Below are 18,454 nucleotides of genomic sequence, written 5' to 3' on the forward strand. Positions count from 1 at the left end.
ACCACACGCACGCACACTGCACACCACACACACGCACACTGCACACCACACACACACACTGCACACCATACACACACTGCACACCACACACACGCACACTGCACACCACACACCTGTGCACACCACACACAGGCACACTGCACACCACACACAGGCACACTGCCCACCACACACACGCACACTGCACACCACACACACGCACACTGCACACCACACACCTGTGCACACCACACACAGGCACACTGCACAACACACACGCACACTGCACACCACACACACGCACTGCACACCACACACAGGCACACTGCACACCACACACACGCACACTGCACACCACACACAGGCACACTGCACACCACACACACACACTGCACACCATACACACACTGCACACCACACACACGCACACTGCACACCACACACCTGTGCACACCACACACAGGCACACTGCACACCACACACAGGCACACTGCCCACCACACACACGCACACTGCACACCACACACACGCACACTGCACACCACACACCTGTGCACACCACACACAGGCACACTGCACAACACACACGCACACTGCACACCACACACACGCACTGCACACCACACACAGGCACACTGCACACCACACACACGCACACTGCACACCACACACGCACACTGCACACCACACACACACACTGCACACCATACACACACTGCACACCACACACACACACACTGCACACCACACACCTGTGCACACCACACACAGGCACACTGCACACCACACACAGGCACACTGCCCACCACACACACGCACACTGCACACCACACACACACACACTGCACACCACACACCTGTGCACACCACACACACGCACACTGCACAACACACACGCACACTGCACACCACACACACGCACTGCACACCACACACAGGCACACTGCACACCACACACACGCACACTGCACACCACACACAGGCACACTGCACACCACACGCACGCACACTGCACACCACACACGCACACTGCACACCACACATGGCACCTGTGAACACACGCTCCCACCCATTGGGCAGGATGAGCTGTGTGACCTGCCACACTCGGAGCACCTCTGCTTCTGAGTCGATTCTGTTGGGCAGTTGGTTTTCTTTTCATTTTATTGAGACACAGAGAGTGGAGAGAGTAACTGTGACCTGGGTGACTCCCCATTGCCCAAATGCCCCCAGCAGCCCGTGCCTGCAGCCTGCAGTCCCCACGCATATCTGCTGCCTGGGTGCAGGGCTCAGCACCTGGGCCTCTGCCTGCTGCCTCCCGCGCTGCATTGGCAGGGAGCTGGTGGGGTCCTGGTGGCATCTTCAGCGTGGGCTGCACCTGTCTCTCCCGAAGCTGCCCTCACTCGCTGCTTCTGCCTTTTCAGCCACGTCGAGTCGGCCAGCAACATGGAACAGCTTGCCAGGGAGACCGAGGACCTGACCAAGCAGGTGCTGTCCCTGACACGCAGGACTCCAGGCAGAGGTGGCGGAGATGGTGGCCCGGACGGCTCTCTGGTTCCAGGCCTGGTGGGCAAGTGAGTGCTGGACCCCAGTGTGGACCCCAGAGGCACTTTGTATGGGGTGGTCGGGGACGTGGGGAGGGGTCTCTGAGCTCCCCCCTGGTGTAGGGCGAAGGGCCTGTGCGTGCCTGTCCTTGCTGCAGTTGACCGAGCGCGTGTGACTGGTGCCAGGGTGTAGGAAGGATGTGTTTGCATTCCCAGGTCAGAAGCCTGGCCTGAGCTTTCAGGACCCAGGGTGTAGGCCCACACGTGTGCATGTGTGTGTGTCTCCATGCATGTACGCATACATGTGTGTTTATGTGTGTGTACAAGTGTGCATGTTAGGCACGGGTGTGTTGGGCTCATGCGTAGGTGGGAGGACGCCTACTGGATTTCCTGCTTGTCCAAGCTACATATTTTCTCTTCTAGAAGGGAGAATTCTTGGGGTTCTCTCTTCTCACCACCCCCAGGCTGGAGCACACCAGGTCCCTGGCCCGGCAGCTGTCGGGGGAGGCCGCACAGGCGGACAGAGCAGCCAATTCCGCTCTGCAGCATGGCTTGCACCTGCAGGACTCCATGGCCCAGCTCCAGCTGCAGCGGGCTGACGTCCAGGTCTTGGAGGTAAGACTTCGGCCAAGCTGTGAGAGACCGTGGCTGCTCCGCCTGCCCTTGGCTTTGGAGGCGGGTAGGAACTCTGCTCCCTGGCTCCCCCTTGTCTCTGCCCGTTCCCTAGTTCTGGGGGCTGCCACCAACAGGAGGTGTACTTGTGCCCCTGCTATGAGCTCCCCACAGGACTCCCAAGGTGCTAGATGAGCAAGGTCCCAGCTGCGGCCATGGCAGAGAGCACTGCGTGTCCCCAGGAACCCGTGTTCCCATGAGCATGTCCTCCTCAGAGGCTCAGCTCCATGTCCCCTGACCCTGGGAGAACTGCTCCTGAAGCCTCGTGCCCGTGCGTCCCGGGCCCTGCTGGGCTCTGCACGCCCCAGGCCTGGGCTCCCGACGCAGCTGCTGCCACTCACGGCTCAGCTGTGTCCATTTCCCGGGTCTCAGGCAGAGGCCAAAAGGGCCAGGGCGGCGGCTGAGACGCTTTCCAGCCGGGTGACACAGCGCCTGGACGCCCTCACGCATGCGCACAGTCGTCTGGCAAGCTGGGAGGAGGAGGCCCGGCAACTCCTGCAGACTGGACAGGATGCAAGACAGGTACTGCGGCGTGGATGGGCAGGGTGCTGCCTGCCGTGCAACGCTTACTGGGCACCTGAGAGTCCTGGGGCTGCTGGGTGGGCAGAGGTACCGGGCCTTGAGACTGTCACCACTCGGCTCCCCTCCCAGACACGCTGGTGAGCCAGCTGGTTAGCATGGCTGGCACCGTAGGTGCTGGGTCTAGATTTTGTATTTTAAGATTTATTAATTTTTTAAAGATTTATTTATTTTTATTACAAAATCAAATATACAGAGAGGAGGAGAGACAGAGAGGAAGATCTTCCATCCGATGATTCACTCCCCAAGTGAGCGCAACGGCCGGTGCTATGCCAATCCGAAGCCGGGAACCAGGAACCTCTTCCGGGTCTCCCATGAGGGTGCAGGGTCCCAAGGCTTTGGACTGTCCTCCACTGCTTTCCCAAGCCACAACAGGGAGCTGGATGGAAAGTGGAGCAGCTGGGATTAGAACTGGCGCCCATATGGGATCCTGACGCATTCAAGGCGAGGACTTTAGCCACTAGGCCACGGTGCCGGGCCCAAGATTTGTTAATTTCAGGGGTTGGCACTGTGGCACAAAAGGCAAGCCACTGCCTGTAGTGCTCGCATCTTTCATGGACGCTAGTTCAAGTCCCGGCTGCTCCGCTTCCCACCCGGCTCCCTGCTAATGCACCCGGGAAGGCAACAGGGGGGCCCAAGTGCTTGGCCCTGCACCGTGGGAGACTGGCTGCAGCCTGGCCCAGCCCTGGCTCCGGCAGCCGTTTGGGGCAGTGAAACAGTGGGTGAAAGAGCTCTCTGCCACTCTCCCTTTCCAAAAGATAAATACACCTTTTCATTCATTCATTCATTTATCTGAAAGAGTGACAAAAAAGAAATCACTCGTCTTCCGGGTCTCCCATGGGGTCAGGGGCCCAAGCGCCAGGGGTTGTCTGTGCTGCCTACCAGGCACGTTGGCAGGGAGCTGAGGAGGGTGGGGCAGCTAGAATGGGAACTGGTGCCCACATAGGATGCTGATGTCCCCGGTGGTGGCTCTGACTTTGCTGTGTGTCTGCCTGCCCTGCTGTGGGAAGGATTGTGAGACACCGCCCAGGGGCCCAGCTGGGAGGTGGGGTGTGTGGGCCGAGCACCCCGGGGGCCCAGCTGGGAGGTGGGGTGTGTGGGCCGAGCACCCCGGGGGCCCAGCTGGGAGGTGGGGTGTGTGGGCCGAGCACCCCGGGGGCCCAGCTGGGAGGTGGGGTGTGGGGGCTGAGCACCCCGGGGGCCCAGCTGGGAGGTGGGATGTGTGGGTTGCATCCTGGGGGCTGGGCTGGGAGGTGGGGTGTGTAGGGAGCACCCCGGGGGCCCGTCTGGGAGGCGAGGTGTGTGGGGAGCACCCCATGGGCCCAGCTGGGAGGTGGGGTGTGGGGGCCGAGCATCCTGGGGGCCCAGCTGGGAGGTGGGGTGTGTGGGTTGCATCCTGGGGGCCGGGCTGGGAGGTGGGGTGTGTGGGGAGCACCCTGGGGCCTGAGTGACCTTGAACCCCCTCTGGCAGATGTCAGAGCAGCTGCTTTCCCGCGCCAGCCTGGCTAGGAGCCGCGCCCAGGATGCGTTCAGCATGGGCAATGCCACCTTCTATGAAGTGGACAGCAGCCTGCAAAGCCTCCGGGGTGAGCAGAGGCCTGTGGGAGCTGACCATCCTCCTGCTGCTCTGCTCTCCGAGCAGGTGGACGGGTGGTGGAAGGCGTCCAGCAGGCGTGTTGGTGGGAGAAGTGTTTTCTTCAATCCTGCACAGGTGGGGAGGGTGGTGTGCTGGGCGTGCCGGGCGTGCTAGGCGTGCTGGGCCTTTGTGAGCCTCAGTGGGGGAAGACTGGCCATGTCCCTTGCAGGCAGCCTGGTCCCTGCATGGAACTGGGCACAGCCACTCTCCCCAGCCCTGGATCACAGGCCAGGGGTCAGGCCCTGTGAAGAGAAGGAGCCCTCACCCTCTCGGCCCACCCTCGAGCTCGGCTCCCAGCTTGGCGGCTGGGTGCTGGCACTCCTGCAGCCCCCGGTCCAGGCAGAGCTCCGTGCCCTGAGCTGCTGCCTCGCTCCTGTGGAGTGAGAGGCAGGGCAGCACCACCCCCTCGGGGACTGGGAGCCCCCGCTCCAAAGGGCCCTGTCACCGCGTGGCGATGTTCGGCCAGGCCTCACGGGTGTTTTCTCCTCCACTTCAGAGTTTGACCTGCAGGTTGGAGACAGAAGAGCAGAGGCTGAGGAGGCTATGAAGAGACTGTCCTCCATCAGCCAGAAGGTCACGGCAAGCAGTGCCAGGACCAGGCAGGCCGAGGCAGCCGTGGGGAGTGCTGCGGCTGACGCCCAGCGGGCCAGGAGCGCAGCTGCAGAGGGGCAGCAAATCGCCCGTGGGATCGAGCAGGTGGGCACTGCAGGTGGTGTGGCATGGGAGGAGAGGCGCGCCATGGGGTCCACCTGGCTGCTGCCCACCCATGTGAGCGTGCGGTCCATCTGGCTGCTGCCCACTCACCGTGAGCGTGCGGTCCACCTGGCTGCTGCCCACTCACCGTGAGCGTGCGGTCCACCTGGCTGCTGCCCACCCACCATGAGCACTCAGCAAAGCATCCAGGGAGTTCTGGGAAGAGAAGTCTATATGAGAGGCAGGGGTTCAGCCACTGACAGCGAGCTCCTCCATCCTCTGATTCACTCGCCAAACACGTGCAGTGGCCAGGAGCGCCCTCTGGGGCTCTCACCTGGGGGGGATGGGGGAAGAGCCCACACACTCAGGCCGCTGTCCAGTGTCTCCTGGCTCAGTAGTGGTGGCCTCACCAGCTGCAGCAGCTGCGGGCCCCAGGGCAGCTCGGAGACAGGCTCACTGCCTGCCTGTGGCCACCCCAACAGGAGCACCTGCCAGGGGCTTCAAGCAGCCACGGTCTGTTCTCTGTATCTGTGGAGGGGACGCCCCAACCCAGGGTCCTGCCTCCTCCAGCTGCCCCATCCCACCTCCACACTCTGTCCTGCTCCTGCCAAGGACTCAGTGTGCTGGACATGGCTCGAGCGCTCCACAATGACCTCACAACGGACACAGCTGAGAGAGCGAGGTCACACAGGAGGAGCTGGGGTTCACATGGCAGCACATCTGTATGCACACCCAGCTCCACCCATGGTGGCGGGAGTCCTGGGCCCAAGTCCTCCAGGGACACTTCCTGTCCCCTCCCCACCCACCCTGTGCTTGGCAAGATCTTCCAGGGGTACTGGGAGTGCGAGCAGCTGGGCCAGCCACACTCAGACCCACCAGAGGGCCGTGTGGCTGCCCAGGGCAGCTTGGTGACCTGCAGGGACTGCTTCTGACGTTAAGCCGTGGGAGGACAGAGGCCACATGTCACCCTGCAGGCTCCCTCCACGCCTGCTGTACTGACCGTCCCTCGAGCGATGGGGCAAGGCACCTGGAGCTCCCTAGGGGCTCCCCTTCCCTGCCCCTGCCTGGGGAGCGCTGAGCTGAGTTAGAAGTTGGATCCTGATAAGCTGGCCTGTTGCATCAGTTAGGGGGAGCTGTCTGTCCCCCAGTTACCGCGTCCGCTCATCGTGGGCAGCTGTGTTCCCTCTGGACTTGTTCCTGCCATGTTTCTGAGCCTCAGCCTCACGCCCTCCCCTTCCTCAGGACATCGGGAATCTGAACTTGGAAGCCAACGGGACAGCAGATGGGGCCTTGGCCCTGGAAAAGGGACTGGCAACACTTAAGAGTGACCTGCGGGAGCTGGAAGGAGAGCTGGCCAGCAAAGGGCTGGAGCTGGACTCGGACATGGACACTGTGCAGGCTGTGAGTCTGCTGTCCCCTAGCCCGGGGCTGGCCAGGGTGGGGCTGTGGTCCTGCTGTCCCCTAGCCCGGGGCTGGCAGCTCCCTCCAGGACTGGTCTGCCTGTGTCTCCCTTAGGTGGCTGTAGAGGCCCAGCAAGTCGGAGCTAGAGCAGAGAGTGCGGGCGCCGCAGTGCAGGGCACGCTGAGCGTGCTGGACAGTGTCCTGAAGCTTCTAGGTGTGTGGGGGTTCCACGCCTGCTGCCCCTGCCCCAGGGTGCGCCCCATGGGTGCTGGGTGGGAGACTCACCCTGAGGGTGTCATGAGGCTGGCCAGGGGCCAGTCTGGGCTCCCTTCTGCTGTGTCTGAGGTGGCTGTGTGTAGGTGGGGGCTGCTGGCCGGGGACCAGACAGAGCTCTATGGAGGGCTCCGGCCCTGCCCCCAGGCACCGGGCCTGCATCTCTACCATGGCGTGCCGAAGGATGTCTGGGGTGGCCAGAGGAAGAGGTGCAAGCAGGGAGGAAGGAGGTAAAGGAGGGAAGGAGGAAGGGGTGGATGAAGACAGGAACCCGGCCCCATCTTGGTCCAGCCAGGCCAGTTCTTTGCCCGGGTGCAGGGCTGTGGTTTCCAGCCTGTCCCAGCTCCTGGGATGTGGACCTAGGATTGTCATCCATATGGGGCTGCCCAGCAGCTGCCCGAACGGCATGACCCAAGGTCCCTGGTCCTGACTGACCCCAGCGGGCTCTCTGACTGAGTGTCCTGGCGGCCATGAGCTGGAGCCAGGCCAGGGCCCTGCTGCTGGGGACCAGCGGGAGATCCCGGGGACAACCGCCAGCTGGGCCTCATCCCAGCCTCATGGAGCATGGCCAGGGGTTCTGGACATCCGGCCACCCTCCAGCTCCCAGCTCTGCAAACCAAAAGTAGTGTGTGTGTGGGTCTCATTTCTAGAATGTTCCGGAAGCAGAATGCTGGGTGGGCTCAAGCTGAGTGGAGCACAGGGTCCCACGACTGGCCCCCTGCAGGGGGCCCCGAGCTGTGTGTGTGCTGAGCAGTGGACATGGGCGTGAGTTGCCCACGGGGAGGACAAGGGATACGCCCAGGTCAACCATGTTGACTCCCCTGCTGTCCGCTGCCACAGACCGGCCCGGCAGCGTGGACGAGGCACGACTGACCTCGCTGGAGCAGGAGCTGTCCCGAGCCAGGACGCAGATTCGCAACCAGCTGCGGCCCCTGATGGCAGAGCTGGAAGAGCGGGTGCGGCGGCAGCGGGGCCACCTGGGTCTGCTGGAGAGCGACATCGCATCCGTGCTGGCCGACGTGAGGAACCTGGAGAGCGTGCGGGACACCCTGCCACCCGGCTGTTACAACACCCAGGCCCTGGAGCAGCAGTGAGGGGCCGCAGACCCACGGTAGCTCCCCACAGCAGGGGGAGGACCCCGCCCAGCAGATGTATGCTCACACGGCCTCCTTGGCCATCCGTGGTCTGCTGGTTCGTGCAGCTCCGCTGCCTCTGGCCACAGGACACTGACTCTGGGCACAACAGCAGAGGGTGGGAGGATACCACTGCCTCCTGCCGCCCACTGCCTGCTCCCAAGGCCCGAGCAGGGAGTTTTCATGAAGGCATCGCCCTTCTCAGGTATGTCCAGGGTTTCTGGGAGCAGTGCCCGGGGCAGGGGCATCCACAGACGTGAAACCAGGACGGGTCAGTCCCCAAACTGAAGGAAGGAGGTGGAGTCTGACGCTGGCATACAACCTCCGTCCACGTGGGACGAGCCCAGGGTCCCTGCCAGGGTTCCCCACGGTCCACCCCTTCCTTCCACGGGGTCGGACTCAGAGTCAAGGCCCAGCCGTTCGGCCCCGGCAGGCACGTCCTCAAGTCTCGGGTGGAGACAGGCAGGGTGGTGTGCCCCATGCTATCTGGCTTCCTACCAGGCTGCCCTTCTGCCCTCCTCAGACTGCTGGGCTCCCCGGGGGCCATCCCCCAGGCGGGGGACAGTTCTTTCCTGTAGTTTTCCAGCTATAAAGAAGTAAAGGTCAAATCTGAAGGGTGCGACATGATATGATACTTTTTCATTAATCTGGATTTAATTCGGTGAGATCCTGACAGGGCCCCGCCTCCTGGGGGGCCCTGAGAGAAAGGCTGGGCTTCTGTCCCCACTGGCATCCTCGCCCTGGTGGCACTGCCAGCTGCAGGGCATCTGTGGACCTGCCCTGGCCTGCAGGTGCCCAGTGAGCATGTATGTCTGCCCAAGTCACCCATGGCTGGGTCAGGGTCCTGAAGACACTGTAAGGAAAACAGCAGGCAGGCTGGGAGGCGATGGTGAGGTATCAGCCTGCAGGGGCGTTGGTGGGCCGAGGGGCTCGGGGTGGCAGGCCATGGGACTCGGGGCCAGCTCCACGGGCAAAGGGAGAACAGGCTGTTGGCGTCAAGGGCCCCGGCTGGCAATCAGGGCATCCACTAGTAGGTGGCAGCGAAGGTGTGCGAATGAAGTGGAACAGGACTGGACTCCGACAGGAATGCTGCCCGCTCTCCTGAGGTTCTGCCACGGGTACCATGCAGGGGACAGGTGGCCGGGTCCTGGTCAGAGCTGGCCTGGAGCTCACCCCTTCCCATCTCGTGGCACTGTAGCTGGCAGAGGTAGACTCTGTCCCATGTGTTCACCCACGGGCTCCCCCATCTTAGCACACCCCCTTGTTGGCTCCCCCCAGCCCCGCTCCTGTGGGAGCTCTGGGAGGCTGGGTGCTGCTCAATGACCGGGATGAGGCTTAAGGACTAGGGAGATGTTTATCCTGTCCTCTTCCTGTTTGCACAGCCGTGGGAAAGTCCATTTTCTGGCTGGTGAAACACGGATGAGATCGTCTCCCTCTGTGCCGTCGGCCACATGCAGCCCCGCCCCACGGTCACGGGCACGGAGGCATCCCAGCCTGGTGCGCCCATGCGTCTGTGTTGAGCCGTCTGCACACGGCGATGGGGGCTGGTGTGCACTGAACCCCGTGTTTGTGCTCCAGTTTAAACAAGCTCTCACCGTGTTTAGCTCCAGGAGTGAACTAAACACAAGCATGGCTGCACGGGCCCACCCAGGCAGGCCAACCCCCAGTCCAGCCTTCAGCCAAAAATGACCTGAGATTGCTATACAAATAAACACGCGTGAACCCCCTGAGCAGTCGGCTCCCCGGGTACTGCTGCAGACACCCCTGGTCACTGCCCAGGGTCAGTGCAGCAGTGCCGCCCCCAGCTCTGTGCCCGGACACGCCAGGTGGCGCTGGACCCAGCCCCTCACCCACCACCACGTCCACTTCGTGGCCCAGACGAGAGCACCACGTTCCCTGCCTCGATCAGCGGCTCACATACCAGACAGCATTTCTTCGTTTGATTTTCACAAATTTGCCTTTATTTCAGGAAGTACTAATTTTCCATTATGGAGCCAAAGTTCACCAACACTGGGTTATGCAGAATAGCCAGGTCTGAGACCAGACATGTTGAGCCGAAAGAACTTAGGCACAATCGACAGATTCGCTGACTTTCCACCCCACCCCCTGCCACCCCCACAAGCGTATGGCCACAAGTGTGGTCCAAGGCTGTGTCCCCAGCAGCAGTCGCCTGTAAAAAAAGGATGACTCCGACAGCTCCCGGAACCCACACAAAGGAACCCCAGAGCACAGCCTTGCTGGTGACCCTGACGGAGATGTCCTGGTATAACTCTTCTGGCGACAGAAGCTTCCTGAGGCCTCACTGTGACGCTACTGCAGCTGCAACTACAGTGGACCCGCGGCTTGTGTCCACAGAGCACACCCTTCGCTGAGCAATAGGGGGACCTGGCAGAGGCAGGGGGTCACTGGGGCTGCTCGCTTCCTGACAATCCAAGATGCTGGAGCCGAGGCCAGGGAGCACCGGGCAGGGGTGCTGGCTGGGGTCCGAGTGCAGGGACCTTCCTCCCTGGCCACACAGGAGGGGACAGCAGGAGGGTCGTGCTGCCTGGATGTGCAGTGTGGCTGCTGTGTCAGCTGGCAATGGACCCTGGGCGGTCAGAGGAGAAAGGTGCCCCCAGCCAGGCTGTGCTGCCCCTGGCTGCAGCCCGCAGAAAGAAGCTCCACTTCTGTGGGGCAGCCAGCCTGGGGCTGGCACGTGGGTCCCAGGCTGGCTCGGCCCAGGCCCACTGCCCCTCTTGTCCCAAGCTCACCTCACCCTGGCCTCCCACCTGCCTTTGGCCCCACAGCTCCCCTGTGCCCGAGGCCAGCATGGCCCAGCGAGGTGAGGGAAGCCAGCACAGGCACGAGGGGTCTGCGTGGGCAGTGTGCACTGACCACAGGCTGCAGACCTTCCAGGTGCCCGACTCCCTGCAAATCCTGCCACCTTGCACCCTGCCTCACGCCAGACCAAGGCTTCTCCATCGTTCCCTCTGTGGCGTCACCCTCGGGCTCCTGGGACTTGCAGAGTGCACACCTGGGGTTCCCTCAGCACCCAGTGTCAGGGAGGCAGGAAGCTTGGCCCCGGACACCAGCACAGCCTCTGTGGATGGCCAGGCCAGCCTGCACGTGGAGGCATAGGGGAACAAGAACAACGAGTCACATGGTCGGTGCCCCAGGGAGTGGCACAGCCCATGAGGTGCACAGCTGGCAGAGGCCGGGGCAGCGGCGTCCTCACCTGGCTCTGTGCTCACTGGGCCAGCTTGGGCCACCCATCCACAGGTTCTGGTCCCACACCTTCAGAAGGGGGAGGGCCACTCCACCCTGTTTTGGGGCCTGAGGTCACTCCCAGGATGCAGGAGGCCATGGCCCCAGGGGCTGCTCGGCTGGCCTCTTGGTGAAGCCAGTTCCTCTGAGACCCCTCTGGTCCGGCAGCCCTCCTTCCTCTGTGGCCCTGGGGGTGCTGGCTTCTGGTAGGAAGGGGTCAGCCCCACACAGGGCCTCGTCACTGCCCGGGTAGCCTCTGCTGAAGGTCACGAGCTCCCGAGAGCCACGGTGCTTCCTGGGGGTTGCCTGGATCCTGTTCCGGACCCCTGCCACAGGGGTCTCCAGGGTGGAGGGTCAGCCCAGCTTTGTGGCTCTTTCGAGACACGAGGATGTGTCTGCCTTGGCCCCCAAGGCTTCGGTGCTGCTCCAAAGGCGTCCGCAGCCATACACGTGGGCCAGCAAACCCATCAGGACAGGGGTTGAGCTGGCTCTGTGGACCCACAGGACACGGACCTTTGAGACCAGGCACACAGATCTGAATTCTGAGGACATCTCACCTTCCTGGCTGTGCTCCTGGGATTCAGAACACGCCATGGCCACTGCTGTGCTGTGTTGGGGCTGCGTGGCACGCATGGATGTATGTAGCATGTCCAGCACGTGTGTGGTCCAAGTGCCTCGGGCACTGCTTGTGGTCCGTGTGCGTGTGGTCCGTGTGTGTGTGATCCATGTGTGTGGTCCGTGTGTGTGGTCTGTGTGTGTGGTCCGTGTGCGTGGTCCGTGTGCGTGTGGTTCATGTGTGTGCTCCGTGTGCATGGTCCGTGTACGTGCGGTATGTGTGTAGCATGTCCAGCACATGTGTGATGTGTGTAGCATGTCCAGCTTGTTTGTGGTCTGCATGTGTGTGGATGTGGGCAGCCCAGCTCCCTCCCGAGTGCAGTGCTGGCTCAGCATCCACCTAGAGCATGCCACTCCCAAGAGGGCAGCGAGACCACAGACAGAACGAACCATGGGCACTGACTTCATCCAAGTTCTGAGAGAAGTAATCCAAGGACAATCAATGAATAGAAAGAAAATAAAAATAGCCCTTTGTGGCAAAGGGCATGCTGGGAAGGCGGGAGCCTGTACCGCCTCCCCAGAGCATGCTGGGAGTACGGGTGCCAGAACCGCTTCCCCAGAGCATGCTGGGAAGATGGGCTCACAGCCACCACCCCAGAGCATGCTGGGAGGATGGGCTCACAGTCACCATCCCAGAGCATGCTGGGAGGATGGGCTCATAGCCCACCACCCCAGAGCATGCTGGGAGGATGGGCTCATAGCCACCATCCCAAAGCATGCAGGGAGAATGGGCACAGAGCCGCCTCCCCAGGGCATGCTGGGAGACAGATCCCAGTGCAACTCCAAGACCACACCTCCGGCTCCTGCCCCTGCCCTCACCCCCACCCCCCACCCAAGGCCACGTGGACCAGGAGAGTCACGGTTCTCTCGGGCCCCCAGATTGGGCGGCCCTGTCCAGACTAGATGGAGAAGCAGACAGCAGGGGAGAAACAGGGCCTGGTGGGAGTGGGAGTGGCCTGTGGGGCACAGGGTGGCGTTAGCCGGAAGCGTTGATGTATAGCTGGCTCTTGAGGATGTAGTCGATGACCGGCTGGGACAGGTAGTCCACCACGTGGCCGTCCCCATGCTGCAGGGCCAGCCTACGGGAGAGACAGCAGGCAGATGGGCACTCTCCCTCAGCCACGCCCCCTCTCAGAGCAGGCACGGGAAAGTAGTGGCTGCTATTTCACACACACACACACAAACTCTACTGTGCACCCGCAGCTGTGAGATGCACGCAGAGGCGACAGTGCAGGGTCTGTCCCCCGTGGGCCGATGGTGTGGGCTCACCTCCTCGGCTCTTACCATTCAAAGGCGAGCAGTGAACACCACTCACCTGGTCTGTCCTGCACATCCTGACGCTCCCTCGGGTTTTTATAAAATGATGTTTGTGTGTAAGAGGGGTCAGGGGCCACACGGATTCTCACCGTTCATTTCTGTGAATGGATCTCCATAATGGTTTTCTTTCCTAAATCGCTCATATTTTTTTTAATAAAGTATTTATTTATTTGAAAGACAGATCTCGCATTGCTGCTCCACTCCTCCAGGGCTGGGCCAGGCAGGAGCCAGGAGCCAGGCGGGCAGTAGGGGACCACACACTTGAGCCAGCACCTGCTGCTCTTACGTAGCCAGACCTGAGGCAGAGCAGCCAGGGCTCAAACAGCCCATGCACTGGCCTGCCTTGGCACCTCAAGGCCCATCCCATGTCTTCTAGTAGCTTCGCCCTTGTTTTGAAAAAGTGTATGTGTAAGGCAGAGTGGCCAAGAGCTCCAGCAGGTCTCCCAGTGGCTGGCAGACCTCAAGCCCTCAAGCTGCTGTCTGCTGAGTCCCAGGCACACTAGCAGGGAGCCGGGTGTGCAGGGCAGAGGCAGGATCCCGCCTCGGACTGCCACCTCCCCAGTGTCGGGGTGCTTGGCACTTGTTTGAGGCCCTGCTGGCCCTTGAGGGCCACTCTAGTCCTCCACTCGTGTTTCAGCCTCCATGTTTTCTCGTGCTTGGATTGCACGAGTTCTTTCCACCCCGCCCCTGTGGGTGTGCGGCCCGCAGGCTGGCATTCCGCCTTGCTGAATGGAATTCTGAACTAGTGGCCATGGCTTCTGAGACCCCAGTGCCCACACCGCAGCCAGCTCTCCCAGGCTTTCCTCGGAAAGGTTTCTAATCAGTACCTCAACCCCTCTGCCACAGGGCTGTCCACTTCCACATTCAGACCCAGCAGGCTGCATTTTCTAGAATTCACCCATTTGCTCTGGGTATCCGACTGACGATGCCCCCCGCTTCAGGAGCAGCTGTGGAAGCCTCCACGCTCACCTCCGACTGCGTGCTCACCTCCAACTGCACGCTCACCTCCTACTACATGCTCACCTCCGACTGCACGCTCACCTCCTGTAGCACGCTCACCTCCGACTGCATGCTCACCTCCAACTGCACGCTCACCTCCTGTAGCACGCTCACCTCCAACAGCATGCTCACCACTCACCTCCGACTACACGCTCACCTCCGACTGCATGCTCACCTCCAACTACACGCTCACCTCCGACTGCACGCTCACCTCCGACTGCGTGCTCACCTCCAACTGCATGCTCACCTCCGACTACAGGCTCACCTCCGAATGACGCTCACCTGACTACACGCTCACCTCCAACAGCACACTCACCTCCGAATGACGCTCACCTCCAAATGACGCTCACCTCCGACTGCACGCTCACCTCCGACTACAGGCTCACCTCCGAATGACGCTCACCTGACTACACGCTCACCTCCAACAGCACGCTCACCTCCGAATGACGCTCACCTCCGACTGCACACTCACCTCCGACTGCATGCTCACCTCCGACTGCATGCTCACCTCCAACAGCACGCTCACCTCCAACTGCACGCTCACCTCCAACTGCACGCTCACCTCCAACTGCACGCTCACCTCCGACTGCACGCTCACCTCCGACTACACGCTCACCTCCGACTGCACGCTCACCTCCGACTGCACGCTCACCTCCGACTACATGCTCACCTCCGACTGCATGCTCACCTCCGACTGCACTCTCACCTCCGAATGACGCTCACCTCCGACTGCACACTCACCTCCGACTGCACGCTCACCTCCGACTGCACGCTCACCTCCAACTGCACGCTCACCTCCGACTGCACGCTCACCTCCGACTGCACGCTCACCTCTGACTGCACGCTCACCTCCGACTGCACGCTCACCTCCGACTGCATGCTCACCTCCGACTGCACGCTCACCTCCGACTGCATGCTCACCTCCGACTGCATGGTCAGTCTCTCCATTTCTCTTACATGGACTTGCATGTGTCAATTTCTTTTCCCAGAAAACCAACTCTGAGTTTTACAGACTTTTTTCTACAATGTTTCTATTCTCGGTTTATTTCTATTCTGACTTCTTCCTTCTGCTGATGGCATTGGGTCTGTTCCTTTTCTGTTCCCTGAAGGCCGAAGTGAGCCTGAGGCTGTTTAGGGAGCTCTTAGTTCTTTCGGGTGCTGGCATTTGCTGCTCTATGTGCCCCTTAGCTACACTCCGGTCATGCTGTGTGCTGGTCTCGGGTGGCGGCTCTGCTGCCTTCCCCTCCCGCAGGGTCCCTCCCCACTACTCCCACACCCTCTGTTCTGGCTGTGGCCGGGCTACTTCTTGTCTGTCTCACAGGAAGGTGTCAGCCACATCAGGCTCCAAGGAGCTAGCTAAAAATCCAAGGAAAAATCCCTCGCGTCTGGACGCTCCCTGGGGGGTTGTGGCAGTCTCGTGCCCCCTCAGTCCCAGACAGGCACAAAGGAGTCACTTTCCAGCTGCCTCCCTCACCCTGGCCCATACAATCCCATCATTTTCTAGAACCCAGAGCGACCCACAGGCCCAGGGGGATGCTCCACGCCCAGTTCTCTGGACGTCACAGAGGGGAACTGGACTCCCAGCTGGCTGCCCAGTCCTGGACAGCTGAGCCTGTGCCTTTTGCATGGCACACCCCGCCAACCCCCCCCCCCAGCATGGCAGGTGCACCTGCCGACAGCCACCCACACTCACATTTCCCCTTCGATGCTAAGGGGCTACCTAAGGGTCCTGGGTGTGGGCTCAGTGCCCTGCTGCCCACCCCCAGGTGCCCCGGGAACGCACCTGCTCTTGGTAGAACTGACCGCGGACATGGGATGGTTCACGTCGTCCTTCACCACCAGGATGTTGTTCTGTGGAGAGAGCATTGGCCAGCCCTGCCCGCCTGTGGGTCCGGGGCTGACCCAAGGGAGCCGCAGGCGTGGGGCTGAGGGGACTCACTCTGTATTTGCGGAGAATGGAGGAGTGGTTCATGATCCGGTCGGTGTCAGCTGCGTCTCGGGGTACCACCACGATCCCGAAGTCCCCCACAATCACCTCCATCTGAAGAAACATTGTGGGTGGGAGAAAGCACGCAAGCGCTGCGTGACCCAAGGTCCTCTCCAGCCACGAGCGGGGGCCTCCACGAGCGGGGGGCTTCCACGAGCAGGGGGCTCCCTCGCTGCCCAGCTCCTCCAGCAGTGAGCCACAGGCCTAAGGGAAGACGCGAGCTCCTGCAGGGTGGGAGGGCTGCACACGCACACACGTGCGTCATCTGTCGGCTGCCAGAGACTTGAGCCCAAGGGTTCCTGCTGCTTTCTGGGGCTCTCCCCTGGAGGACTCCCTCTGGGGGCCCGGACCCCCCAGCCAGAAAGCCTTCCTTGGTCCCCTGCTAGACAGAAAAGGAACTGGAAGGCTGTTGGCTGACCAAGTGACTGCTGTAAGCAGAGGTCCCTGCCTGCCCAGGAGGGGATAGGGAGGTGACAAGGATGACCAGGTCACCTCTGGGGTTGGCCCTGGACAGCAGCGTGGTGACAGAATGAGAACCGAAACCTTCTCTTTACTTGAAAAAAATAACTTTCGGTTTCTTTTTCCTGGTTCAGATGCAATGCAAGCTTGGAAAATCCCAAAATATAAATGAGATGTCAATTGTGGCTGCACGGCCAAGCCAGTACTGCCGACTGCTGTGCAATTCTGTGCAGCATCTTCCTCCCTGTGAGCAGCTGGGTCTCCCCCAAGAGCAGCAGGGCCCCAGAGGAGGGACCTGGAGCAGCAGGGTGCCCCCCAAGAGCAGCAGGGCCCCAGAGGAGGGACCCGGAGCAGCAGGGTGCCCCCCGCATGGACCCAGAGGAGGGACCCGGAACAGCAGGGTGCCCCCCGCATGGACCCAGAGGAGGGACCCGGAGCAGCAGGGCCTGAGGAGGGACCCAGAGCAGCAGGGTGCCCCCCAAGAGCAGCATGGACCCAGAGGAGGGACCCGAAGCAGCAGGGCCCCAGAGGAGGGACCCGGAACAGCAGGGTCCTGGAGCAGCATAGCCCCATAGAAGGGTCCCGGAGCAGCAGGGTCCCAGAGCAGCAGGGTCCCGGAGCAGCAGGGCCTGAGGAGGGACCCAGAGCAACAGGGTGCCCCCCAAGAGCAGCAGGGCCCCAGAGGAGGGTCCCGGAGCAGCATGGCCCCAGAGGGAGGACCCGGAACAGCAGGGTTGCCCAGCAGGCACTGTGGCCTCCCTGTAATTGTTTTCACTCGGTGCTGTGTCTAAGTACATGTACAGAGCAGACACAGGGTGGGCTGTGCCTGCCCGGGCAATTGCCAGGCCAGGCCTGCCGATCAGGGTCTCCAGATAGGGGAGGGAGGTGGGAGCCCACTTCTGAGTCAGAACATGGGCCTAGAATCTTCACCATTCTCCAAGCAGTGCCACAAAGACAGACACTGTGATGCCTTCCAGTCTATCAGAGCCACTGATGGGAGTGGGGTGGTGGTGGTATGTGTGTACGTGTGTGGTTTTCTTCCCTGCAGCCAGAGCTGGTGCTGAGGAAGCTGTGAACAGCACCCCGACTGGGGCCAACAGCACCCCACGGGGTCACGCTGTGGCCAGACAGAGCTGCAGCAGCACGCGGCCCTGGGCAGCCCTGGGGCCAGGTGGGCGGCTCAGGCCTTCCAGCCTGCCTGATTCGGCCACAGAAGGGCTGTCCAGCTCAGAGCCAGCAGGGCCCCTGCACCCAAAGGACCACGATGTGAGGACCCCAGGGCACACATAGGGCAGGCAGAGGGCCTTAGGCTGGTTGCAGACAGCATCAGAAAGATGGATGCACCAGGCTGCTGTCCTCCCCTGCCATGTCAAAAGAAGCAAAGAGCAGTCACTGGAGTGACTGACAGGTGACTGCATGGTCCTCCTCCACGGCCCTAGAGACCTCCCCGACCTCTGCCACTCAGGGGTCACGGTGCGGTGGGGCCCTCCATGGGGAGTGGGACCACGGCGACTACGACACTGCGCACACGCAAGGAGCTGTGTTCACGCTCGGTCCATGGCACAGCTGCCTTCTGCCATCCCCGCCCGCACCCACACAGGGAGCTGGCAGGGACACGGCTGCATGCCTGGGTGGTGCAGCTGGCTGGCGCACTGTGCCAGAGATCTGTGCAGAGCGTCCTTCCTCAGCAACTGGTTCGAACACTGTCGTTTCAGTGACTTGGAAAGGTTTTGGCTTAAAAGCATCGTATCTGAGGCTGGCCACCAGGAGCTTTGATAGGAGGCATGCCTCAGCCCAGAGCAGATGGCTGCGTGGACTCCTGCAGTTAGAGAAACACACAGGCCAGGCTGCCCTGGGAGATAAAGAATCTTCAAACCGCTGCTCCACTCCCCAGGTGGCCTCATCGGCCAGGCGTGAGTCGGGCAGA

The 18,454-nt window shown here is 61.7% G+C and overlaps 2 protein-coding genes across 2 annotated transcripts in view; one reads left to right on the forward strand and one right to left on the reverse strand.

Moving 5' to 3' along the window:
- The window catches only part of LAMC2 (laminin subunit gamma 2), a 33,614-nt gene extending 25,262 nt beyond the window's left edge, over positions 1 to 8,352 (forward strand). Inside the window, exons 18-25 of the mRNA XM_040985770.1 lie at positions 1,401 to 1,550; positions 1,985 to 2,135; positions 2,565 to 2,714; positions 4,243 to 4,357; positions 4,904 to 5,103; positions 6,343 to 6,501; positions 6,616 to 6,715; positions 7,615 to 8,352. Coding sequence (XP_040841704.1) covers positions 1,401 to 1,550; positions 1,985 to 2,135; positions 2,565 to 2,714; positions 4,243 to 4,357; positions 4,904 to 5,103; positions 6,343 to 6,501; positions 6,616 to 6,715; positions 7,615 to 7,868 — 1,279 coding nt within the window. The 3' untranslated portion in view covers positions 7,869 to 8,352. The remainder of the gene's footprint in view (positions 1 to 1,400; positions 1,551 to 1,984; positions 2,136 to 2,564; positions 2,715 to 4,242; positions 4,358 to 4,903; positions 5,104 to 6,342; positions 6,502 to 6,615; positions 6,716 to 7,614) is intronic.
- A 4,071-nt stretch (positions 8,353 to 12,423) lies between these two features.
- The window catches only part of NMNAT2 (nicotinamide nucleotide adenylyltransferase 2), a 50,022-nt gene continuing 43,991 nt past the window's right edge, over positions 12,424 to 18,454 (reverse strand). Inside the window, exons 9-11 of the mRNA XM_040985183.1 lie at positions 16,021 to 16,122; positions 15,865 to 15,932; positions 12,424 to 12,844 (exon numbers count right to left, since the gene is read on the reverse strand). Of these exons, the coding sequence (XP_040841117.1) occupies positions 12,742 to 12,844; positions 15,865 to 15,932; positions 16,021 to 16,122 (273 nt within the window). The 3' untranslated portion in view covers positions 12,424 to 12,741. The remainder of the gene's footprint in view (positions 12,845 to 15,864; positions 15,933 to 16,020; positions 16,123 to 18,454) is intronic.

Source organism: Ochotona curzoniae, unplaced genomic scaffold, assembly GCF_017591425.1.
Source record: "Ochotona curzoniae isolate NIBS_2020 unplaced genomic scaffold, NIBS_Ocur_1.0 contig_430, whole genome shotgun sequence".
In the NCBI taxonomy this organism is placed as follows: Eukaryota; Metazoa; Chordata; class Mammalia; order Lagomorpha; family Ochotonidae; genus Ochotona; species Ochotona curzoniae.